Source organism: Euphorbia lathyris, chromosome 2 (assembly GCF_963576675.1).
Source record: "Euphorbia lathyris chromosome 2, ddEupLath1.1, whole genome shotgun sequence".
NCBI lineage: Eukaryota > Viridiplantae > Streptophyta > Magnoliopsida > Malpighiales > Euphorbiaceae > Euphorbia > Euphorbia lathyris.
In genome coordinates, this window is record NC_088911.1 from 8,840,368 (window position 1) to 8,851,415 (window position 11,048).

At 34.5% G+C, this 11,048-nt stretch overlaps 1 protein-coding gene across 2 annotated transcripts; it reads left to right on the forward strand.

The window, feature by feature from the left end:
- The first annotated feature begins 518 nt into the window (after positions 1-518).
- LOC136216519 (ras-related protein RABD2a) lies at positions 519-10,274 on the forward strand. Of its 2 annotated transcripts, none has more exons than XM_066003055.1 (9): positions 519-695; positions 2,203-2,275; positions 2,820-2,867; positions 2,948-2,995; positions 3,097-3,168; positions 3,273-3,428; positions 4,276-4,379; positions 8,897-9,019; positions 9,911-10,274. In XM_066003055.1, exons 1-8 carry the CDS (start codon positions 682-684, stop codon positions 8,991-8,993), a joined length of 612 nt encoding a protein of 203 aa, XP_065859127.1. In that variant the 5' UTR covers positions 519-681; the 3' UTR covers positions 8,994-9,019; positions 9,911-10,274. The 2 variants fall into 2 exon arrangements, with proteins under 2 accessions (XP_065859127.1, XP_065859128.1); XM_066003056.1 differs by having other exon boundaries at positions 8,897-9,004.
- The last annotated feature ends 774 nt before the right edge of the window (positions 10,275-11,048 follow it).

Below are 11,048 nucleotides of genomic sequence, written 5' to 3' on the forward strand. Positions count from 1 at the left end.
AATGAAAGGGTAAATTGCAACATGTCTACTGAACTTCAATTATTAATTATTAATAGTATGACCATTAAACTTTACACTTTTTAACATCGGTGGTCACTCAATGCTTCAAAATGACTGTTGACGGTCTCAAAATAAAAAATTTGAAGAGTTAATGATATTTTAAGGAACTTTAAATGTTGAAAATTTTCTTTTTAAGATTATTTAGGTGTTGTTTGGTTAGGACACAATGCATTTTTAGAGAGAGAAACTCCAAAAAATGTGATTTTAGAAAATAAAAAATGTGGTTTCATAGTAAATGCCGTTCTGAACAACTTTAATTTTTTAATATTTTCATTTTGAGGTCGTTATCGATGTTAAAAGTGTAAAGTTCAGTGACCATACTATTAATAATTGAAGCTCAGTGGCCACAATGTTAAAATGATAAAGTTCAATGGCCATAGGTGTAATTTACCCGAAAATGAAATATCATGGACTAATAATGCGTTTTACCTTTCCCTTGCTAATTATGAACGGTCATTCTCAATTTCTCATTCATTTCCCGTTTGTGTGTCCCAAGTTTCTTCCACTTGTTCCTTCGTCGTTTTTCAACTTTCGTGTTGACTTGACATTAGCGTTAACGGTAATAATTTAGCCGGAGAAAGTGCTCCGGCGACTTAACCTTCTGACAACCGCATCACGAAGATGACACCTGAGTAGTAAGTTTCTATCATACTGTTCTGTTTTCGTTTATTAGCTTAACTATACTGATAATGCTTATACTTATCTTTAAGGTTCTGATTCATGCTCTGATTAGATATAATTATTCAATCTGGTGTCTAATTGTGGATTCTCTGATCAGTTTGGTATGTTTTCTTTAGTTTATGGTGGATCCGTAACCGTTCCTTGAATTAATTTTGTGTTCTGTTAAATTCTTATACCATGGAAATGTTTTAAGCTTCAGTTTCAAGGTCATACTCGTAAGAACTCTTATAGTTTTCGATTTGGTTAAGCTCGATGGTTTTAGCCCTAACATTTTGTGAATTGAATCCTGTGACATGATTGCTGATAATGTGAGTTATATATGGATTTTTATGTTTATAGGCTTGCGTTTTACTGTCCAATTTACTGTTGATAATGTAAATGAATTGCTATTTTGGAAATAAGTATTATTGTTCATACAGTTAATTTGATATGCTATGCACCTTAGCTGAAAGCTAGTATGTGACGGATCATTATAGTCTTATAGACTAGTCTTCTTGTAAATGGCAAATGAGACATAGACATAATAAGCAATAAGCTGAAATTAGGATGTGCCTGTTGTTGCTAGAAATTGTTGTGTTTTTTTTTTTTCTGATGAACAAAAGAACTTTGTTAGAACAGAAAACAATTCAGAATACAAAGAGAACAAGGCAACTAAGCCAAAAGACCCCAATCAATTTTACAATTCTGATGACTATTAATCCTATACTGAAATCTAATAGAACAACAAATCTGTGCAATAATTTAGAAGCCAAAAACTTCTCATTCTCAAAAGAGCACCAGTTTCGAGCAATCCAAACCTAGTAGATGGTAGCTGTGAAGGCAACCCTACGCACAGCAGCAAGAGTATATTTTCCACAAGCTTTGCTGCTAAGCCAACTGACAATTCTTCTCCATCTAGCAACCGAAGAAGGAATGCCACATTTAAGACAGATTTGATTCCAAATATCTGCAGTATGCAGACACTCAAAAAAATAAATGCTCCATACTCTCCACCTTATCCTTACACGGGACACACGTCTGATCATCCAAGTGAAGCCATCTAGCTATCCTGTTTTTCACAGACAGTCTGTTATGTAATGCCAGGCATCTGAAGGTCTCCTGAGAGCATGATAAGCTGCTTTATAGTGTAGATGTCAGACTTCTGCTTAACCCACCTAATACAATCATCTCCCTGGTTTAAAATAGAAACATAATTGTTGTTTGGTCTTTCCATCTTCCAGTCCTGAGTTTCAGCTTGCAGATTTTCTAACATTCATTTACAAAGGATATTGCTGAAGTAAATGAAGTAGAAATTCACGAGGGATGTTGTGCTCACTTATGATCGTGTGTGTTTTGATATACCTATTTTTGCTCAATAAACTTGATATGCTGTTCATAATATCTGCCCACTGCACTATAACTTTGCCACTTATTGATGTTTAAAAAGGTTAAATTTATTGCTTTCTCTTCTCTCTCTTGCAGTGATTATCTGTTCAAGCTTCTTCTCATTGGAGATTCTGGAGTTGGCAAATCCTGTCTTCTTCTGAGATTTGCTGTAGGATAAATTCTGTTAATCTATTAATTGATGCTACACGAACTATCATACTGAATAAGTTGCAATTTTCTGTTATCTATTATGTTTCTTTTTTAATATGAATTTTTGTAACTGACTGAAATGCCTATCCAAAATAACAGTAAAAGGAAAATTCTCTATTTGCAACACTTCCATCTACAGCCTAGTAATTAAAGTATCAAGGGTTCTATCATGAAACTGATACAGGTTATGGATATCCTTGTTCCATGTGATTTAACTGCCTAATATGTAGATAGTAACTACTCTCTTGCCACCTGCCCCCTTTTGTCTTATCTTTTGGGGCTTTATCCCAAACGCTAGCGAAGAAGAGTTTTTGTGCAACATAGACTGGCACATGAAGTTTGGAGGCTTAGCCTTTTTGTCTTATCTTCTCCAAATTAGCTCTATAACTGTAGGACTTTAATCTACTAGCTAAAACCTTAGTCAAATTTTATATTTATTGGCACATGAAGTTTGGGTGCCCTGGAATTTAGTTTGACAAATCCCTTTATATGTTCTGATGCAGGATGATTCATATATAGAGAGTTACATAAGCACCATCGGTGTTGATTTTGTAAGTAAACAATATCTTGTGTTCCATGTTGATTTTTCATGTACAACGATAGTACTAATACTGTCCTTTCTTTTGGGTAGAAAATACGTACTGTTGAGCAAGATGGCAAGACCATGAAACTCCAGATTGTATAGTTTCCAATCTCAAAACTTTCTCACAGCCTGTGACCTTGTTCTAGTAATTTTGAAGATTTATATGGCACTCATTTACAATTTTATTTGGCTTGCAGTGGGATACTGCTGGGCAAGAGCGGTTTAGGACTATAACTAGCAGCTATTACCGAGGAGCACATGGAATCATAGTGGGTTATTTCATTTTCCTTAATGTTACTCTCACTAGTTGGACCACATCCTGTATAGATTATCCTTGTAATAAATCTGTATTCGTTGATGGTTCCTCTTGTAGGTTGTGTATGATGTCACGGACCAAGAGAGCTTCAATAATGTCAAGCAGTGGTTGAATGAGATTGATCGTTATGCTGGTGATAATGTAAACAAGCTTCTGGTTGGAAACAAGAGTGATCTAACTGCAAATAGAGTTGTTTCCTATGAAACAGCTAAGGTATAACTAGCTCTTATGTTTCTGTAATTAATAGATAATCGATACTCAGAACTCACCCAACATGTTATGAACACACAAACACGCACAAAGAAGAGAATGAAGAGACTGAGATATTGTATTGATACTAGAACTATAGAGCTTAAGAATTACAGTAACAGAAAAAGATAAACGGATCATGCTGAACAACCCCCTTCTCTACCAAAATGACAGAGCCTCTGCTTAAAGCAGCCAAACAGAAATTACCCAAATATTCAATACCCAAAACATAACAACTAATTCGTACTTATACTCAGCCTATTACGATACCCAAACTACCCTCCAACTCATCTTCCCAAATAACCACTCTCTTCGAGCCAGCTCATTCCCTAGAGCTCACCCCTTCCACAACTATCCTCCAACTCATCTTCCCAAATAACCAACCTCTTCGAGCAAGCTCATTCCCTACAACTTACCCCTTCCACAACATTTGTACCAACGGCTAGGCCATTCTCTATCATAAACAAAAGCTCACCTCACCCTAAAAGATACCTCAAAAGAAGAGGATTGTCTCACATATTTAAAGAGCCATATAGCTTCCTAAATTAACCAATGTGGATATTTAACACACCCCCTCACGGCCAATTCATTTGGAGCAACACGCTAATATTAGCGGGAGATCCAACATTGAACCATGACTCTGATACCATGTAAATAAAGGTCTAACTTATCCCAAGAGGTGCCTCAAAGGAGGAAGGTTGCCTCACATATTTAAAGAGTTATATAGCTTCCTAATTTAGCAATGTCGGATATTTAACGGTTTTCCTGTCAATTGAGATTAATGGTTGAATTTGAGTTTTCTCTGTTTTAGGCATTTGCTGATGAGATCGGTATTCCATTCTTGGAAACCAGTGCAAAAGATGCTACTAATGTGGAACAAGCTTTCATGGCCATGACTTCTACAATCAAGGATAGGTACTGGTTTGTTACAGTAATACTTTTCTTCTATCTGATAACATCAACCAAAAACTAAGGATATAAAATTATCATTTCAACCAAGTTTGGGTTGTAGTCATACAAGCTGTGTTTTAAAGTTGACATTTCTTCTCAAGTTGATTTGGCATTCAGGGCAGTTTGGCATTGCTATGGTCAATAGAGCCTTTTGAAAATTGAAACTTAGGGCTATTTTTGAACTTAAATTGAAAGTTAGGCCTATCTCTGTGTTTGAAATTAAGTTGAACTATAGGGTTTCCTATTACGATTGGAGTGCATCAAGGTTCCGCACTAAGCCCATTTCTTTTTGCCATCGTTATGGATGAACTAACAAGTTCACTTCAAGATGGTATACCATGGTGCATGCTGTTTGCAGATGATATTGTGTTGGTTGATGAGACGAAAGAAGGAGTGGAGATGAAGTTGGAACTATGGAGGCAAACTCTAGAATCTAGAGGCTTTAAGTTGAGTCGAAGTAAGACAAAATATTTGGAGTGTAAGTTTAGCGGCCGTAGGAGTAGGGAGGCAGGGACAATCACCCTAGATGGGAGAGTTGTTCAGGCCTCGGATTGCTTCCGGTATTTAGGATCTATTATCCAAACGGATGGAGAAGTAGATGGAGATGTTGCCCATAGGATTAAAGCTGGTTGGTCGAAGTGGAAGAGTGCTACGGGTTTCCTTTGTGATCCCGGCATGCCTAATAGATTGAAGGGAAAATTCTACCGGACGGCAATTAGACCAGCATTGTTATATGGTACGGAGTGTTGGGCAGTGAAACACTGCCACATCCATAAGATGTCGGTGGCGGAGATGCGTATGTTGAGATGGATGTGTGGTCACACGAGAAAGGACCGGGTGCGTAATGAAATAATTAGGACAAAAGTAGGGGTCACATCTATTGAGAATAAAATGAGAGAAAACCGACTAAGGTGGTTTGGCCATGTGAGACGTAGAGCGCTTGATGCGCCGGTTAGGAGAACCGAAGAGTGGCAAAGGGATGTAGTGGTGAGGGGTAGGGGAAGACCTAAGCAAACTTGGAGGAGGGTGATCGAGAGTGATATGAGTTTATTGGGAATTGAGGAAAATATGGTAGTGGATAGGACGGAGTGGAGGGAGCGAATCTGTGTCGCTGACACGACTTGATTTTCACGGTTTTATATGATGGTTCATGTTAGCCGACCCCGAATCATTTCGGGACTAAGGCTTTGTTGTTGTTGTTGTTTTATAGGGTTATTTTTGTCCATAAAAATTTAATATTTGCTTTCCTAATAAGTTGTGAAAGTTGTTTTTCCCAAAAGATACAAATGATCGTTTTTCCTAAAAGCAGTTTTCTCAGCTTTCAAGGAAAGCAATTTTGCATATACCAAATGCTTTTTTTTGCTGGAAAAACTGAGAAAGCTGCTTTTAGAATCTCGTAAGCAATGTCAAACGCAGACTTAGTTTGTAGTTCAGAATCTGATATGGGAGACGTTGTGTCTGCTAGCTTTGTGGAAATGCCAACTAAAGAGGTCTGAAATTCCTTGTTGGCAAGCCTTGAGTTGAGTCCTCATGTTGGCATCAATTATCTAGGGGTGGAAATTCATATTAGTGGTTGTGTTTGTGTCGTGTTAATTATCGGGTTAGTGTCAAATGAATCAATCCTAATTCAATCCAAAATTTTTTGTTATAATCGTGCCAATTCAATTGGGTTAGCATCGTCTTCGTGTCATGTTGCGGATCACATAACATTTAGAAAAATATAGGAGGATATAGTAATATTGTAAATATTTATATCATTTTTGGATTATCAGGTTAACTCTCACCGTCCAAAAATTTGATCCAAAAGCTATTTAACAAACTCTCAACCCGCTTATATTATGTTGGGCTTATGTAATATTTCACAAGTCCGTTAAGGATGACATGTAAAAGTATAGCAAGTCAGAGTCATGTTTGCTTGTAAAAATTGTAATTTTATTATTACTTCTTAGTTGGGCTCTTAAGTTAAAATTTGAGAAGTTTGGATTAACACCCATCTCCAATAGACTCTTACTCACTCCTCAAATCACTAAGGGGGCGTTTGGTTCGCACAGGGGTAACAGAATGGAATCAAGAAAGGAAAACAAGGAGAAAGGAATGGAATGACCCTGAATTCCCTTTTCTGTTTGTTTCAGTTCCACAAAGGGATTCCCTTTGTGGCTGTTTGGTTCAAATGAGGTAATAAACTAGAGTTGTATTTTTAAACAATAATTTTTATACATACATGTGTCTATATTAATAAATTAATTACATGTAAATATAAGAATAAAAATCAATTTATTCAACTGTTAAAATCAAAAGACGATGAAACTGAAAAAACAGAAATCAAATAAATCAAAGAAAATGCATAAATATTCTATTTTAAAAAGAAAAATTATTTTAAAATAATTAAAAATAAATACCAAACCCGAATAATATGATAAAAGAAAAATATTTGTCAAAATTATTTTCAAGGTAAAAAAATAAAAACAAATAAGTATAAGGATCAAAAGTGAGATTAGTCTAGGGATAAAAAATATAAATAAATAAATATAAGGATCAAAATAAAAAAAGCAAAAATTAGTCAAAAATATTTTTTGAGAATAAATAAATAAATAATATATAAGTATAAGGATCAAAAGTGAAATTAATCCAAGGATTAAAAAAGTAAAAATAAATAAATATATGGACTAAAATAAAAATTAAAAACAAAATAGAGACTAAAATAAAATTTTATAAGGAGAGTAGATGTTTAAATTAGAGAGAGATGAGGGAAACGGAATGGATTATCAGGTTGGGGAAATGAGATTAGAGGAGTTAGGGTAAACCCAAAACTAAAAGAGGGTAAAGGGAATGATTGAATTGATAAAACAAACACCAACAAAAGGAATGAAACCTCCCCATTCCCTTACCCTTTCCTGAAACCCCCAAAACAAACGGCTCCTAAGAGTCTCCATTCCCTCCCTATTATTGAGGAGTCCCTCTCCACTCCTAGCTTATTTTATTTTCTATTAATAATTTATTATTGAGGAGTCTCTCTCCTTTTATTATTGGTAAATATAACAATACTTAATAATTGTCATAATAAAATAATAAATAAGGAGTGAATATGAGGAATATTGTTGGAGATGATATGTATTAATTGTTTATATTATTTTTAGAGAGTGGACTAAGACTCTCCCGAAGACACTCTTTCAAATCATTAGGCTATAACATTTCTGGTCGAGGAATGCTGAAAATTTTTCCCTGCTTCAATAGAAATTGACCTTGTTTTTTGGTAATAGACCTATGAAATTGAACACCTGGATATGATGCAGCCTAAACCTGATACTTGTTAGATATCCCATATTGGGGTAAATTACATCTCTGTCACTTAATTTTGCTATTTCTAATACTAACTATATGATCATTCAACTTTAAAACTTAATATATAAATCATTCTAACTTTGTCTTTACTAATATTATGGCTTATTATGACGATTGATGACCTCAAAATGAAATACTCTAAGAATTAAAGAAACACATTTATCATGGAACCATGAACACAGACACTCCTCTTTAGTAGTATCTTTGCATTTCCCTTCCATATTCGTGTCCATTTTTGTTTAAAGGGTATTTTATGAAGGTTATATTTTAGAAATAATGTTTTCGATGTCCATTTCCGTGTCAATGTCTGTCTCCTTTTACATGTCTGTGCAACATAGACAACACCTAAATGACCTCAAATCCAAAACGTACAAAAATTAAAGTTGTTTAGAATATCATATCCATCGGTTCTATAATAGAGGCTACCTGTTATTATAGTGGTGAAAGGTTAATGGCCCATAATGTTAGTAAAATCAAAACTGAGTAACTTTTATATCAGGTGATAATGGAGATTCTGTGAGGTAATGCTCCGATGATTGAATGGGACTTTCCGGTGCTTGAGATAAGATAGAAAGATGGTCAAGGCGAGGCCGTTGATAGGCGACCCCATTCTGATGCCCAAGTTAGCAATGTATATGATGGAGTATTAAACAATTGAGAGTAGTTGCGGAGAATATGTGTATGTAATTTAGGCAAGTCGTATCCTACTCTTTTGGATTACCTTGATTCTAAGTGAATCTGGCGGATGTAGCCCGAGTCGGACTTGGAAACTCTCCTATCAGTCCACATGTCAGAGAAGAGAGATATTCCTATTTAGTTAGATCTAATGGCTCTCATTGCTCCCAATGTTCCTAGTTACCTTGGATTGTGACACGTGTGCTGATATTAATTCATATGTTATCATTAGGTTTTGGAGTTGAATGGTCATAATGTTAGTACGGGCAAAGTTGAGTAGTCATAGATGTAATTTACCCGACCATATATAGTTGCTTAATTTAGAAGCTATATAAATCCTTATATATATAATATAATCATCAAAGTACCTTTCAGAATGAGTTAGGTCGCTATACCGATTTGACATTTGTATTTTTTCTGTTAAATTTGTCTTGCTTCCTTGAGCATTTTACTTTCTCATGCAGAATGGCAAGCCAGCCAACAATGAACAATGCAACACCTCCAACAGTCCAGATCCGGGGGCAGCCTGTTGCACAACAGAGTGGCTGCTGCTCATCTTAAGCAACAAAAAGGTGCTGTAACTTCTGGTAAGCCTTGCCTTGCCTACCAATATAGAGTAAAAAAATATTTTGAAGCTCCTGATCTTTTCGATTTTTCTTGATTAAGTCCCTGATTCTGCAATGTGATACATTGACATTATCAATTATTATAATTACACACATTAAACCCTTGATGCCAACCATAAAACTCTGTTAACATTATTCATGTCATCTGCGTTCAAGAATTTTATATTTAACAGTTTTTATATGTCTGTTGTGACTGTAGAGAAATTATAAAATCCTTAACTCGAACAGTAAAGAATACCATTTTATATGAAGATGAAATGAGTAACACTTTTTTAACTGAATTAAATATTCACAGCTAACTCATTTGGCAAGTAGGGGTTCAACTGTTCAATATGTGTAATTATAATTTAATCAAGGGTTCAATGTGTTAAATTGAAAGGGTAAGGCCTCAATCAATAAAAATCGAAGAGATTAGAAACTTTAAAGATGCTTTTTCTTTTTTAGGATTAGGGCTTTATTTGGCCTATGTGATATTCAAAATGTTGGCATTTGGCACCAGTGGTATGATTTGTTAACATTTGACTCATGCTGTATCCTAATTTGTGGCATTTGACCTATGTGGTATGATTTGGTAACATTTGGCCCCTATCGGATCTGTTATCTTTCCATCTATAAGAGGGTCAAATACCACAAATTAGGATACCACAATGGCCAAATGTTACCAAATCATAACACACAAGTCAAATGTCACAATTAGGATAACATGGGAACTAAACGTTATCAAATCATACACAAATGCCAATATATTAGATACCACAATTTCCAAATAAGGGTTTAATATTTTCTTCTACTTATAAATGGCTAAAGATTGCCTATCCGTCTTCTTTAATGGAAAATAAAATGTCTTTGCAGCTGGAGCCAGCCTCATCAGATTTACCTCTTTCCAAATATAATATTTATGTAAAAAGATTTGTTTGTTAAGCTATGTTGCACGGATATGCAAACGTACACGGATACAGACACGGACACTGGAAACGTTGTTTTTAAAACATAACTTTTATAAAGAGAGTCCGTGCAATATAAGTGTTAACCATAGTCAGTCTGGCCTTGTACAAAGTAGAAATAGTCATAGACTCTGTGTCATCCGTTCATTCCCACATAGCTTTCAAGTTGCATTTTATCCATTGTATATATGTTTCTTTTATGAAAGAATTATATACATGTTTCTATATGTGGATATATATATAATTCTATATGGGGATGTACCTTAATATGATATCGAAGCCCACGAATAATATGAAAACTATTTCATTCATGACATGGAAATGTTTGATACATTGTTCTATTTGTTTGATTTATTGAGGTCTTCATTTATTTGCAAAACCAATAATTTCTAAATTTATACTGCGAACAAATGGAAAATTTCAAAAATTGACTATATTCTATCAATTTTAGTTCTTTAGTTTTTTTGTTTTGAGATCATGTTTGATTTATTGAAGTACTCGTTTGTTTGCAAAACCAATGACTTCTAAACTTATGATGATATTTTATCAATTTTAATTCTTTAATTTTTTTGTTTTGATGTCATTTAGGTGTTATTTGGTTAGAATAGAAAAGGTTGTTATTTATACAGAAAAGGCTTCAAAAATGGTTTGGAAAATAAAAACGTGGTTTCATTGTTAATATAATACTAAACAATTGGCAATGCCAATCTAGAAGTATTGGTTTTGTAGACAGGTGAGAACTTCGGTACTCTTTTAACAACAAAATAAGTTAAGACATTCATTTGTAAGTCAGTGAAAGCATGGGTTATTTTTAGAATTATCACTACGCTTATTTATATATTTGATATGATCATATATGGGTGAAAAGTTTCAATAGTTATTAAAGTAGGAATTTTATACACACATGGTTACTAAAATATTTTTTTGACTCAATAAAGTGGTTAGAGTAGCAACTTTGTGTCAATAAAATCACTATGATCGGCATCCAATAACTTGGACTATCAAAAAAAATTGTCACGTCAATAACATTTCACGATATGTTATCG

What these genes read in the sequence shown, in the direction of transcription:
- LOC136216519 (XM_066003055.1), top strand. An exon ending in GCACCATCGGTGTTGATTTT is followed by an intron (nt 2,868 to 2,947) that starts GTAAGTAAACAA and finishes TCTTTTGGGTAG; the next exon opens with AAAATACGTACTGTTGAGCA. An exon ending in TTTCCTATGAAACAGCTAAG is followed by an intron (nt 3,429 to 4,275) that starts GTATAACTAGCT and finishes TCTCTGTTTTAG; the next exon opens with GCATTTGCTGATGAGATCGG.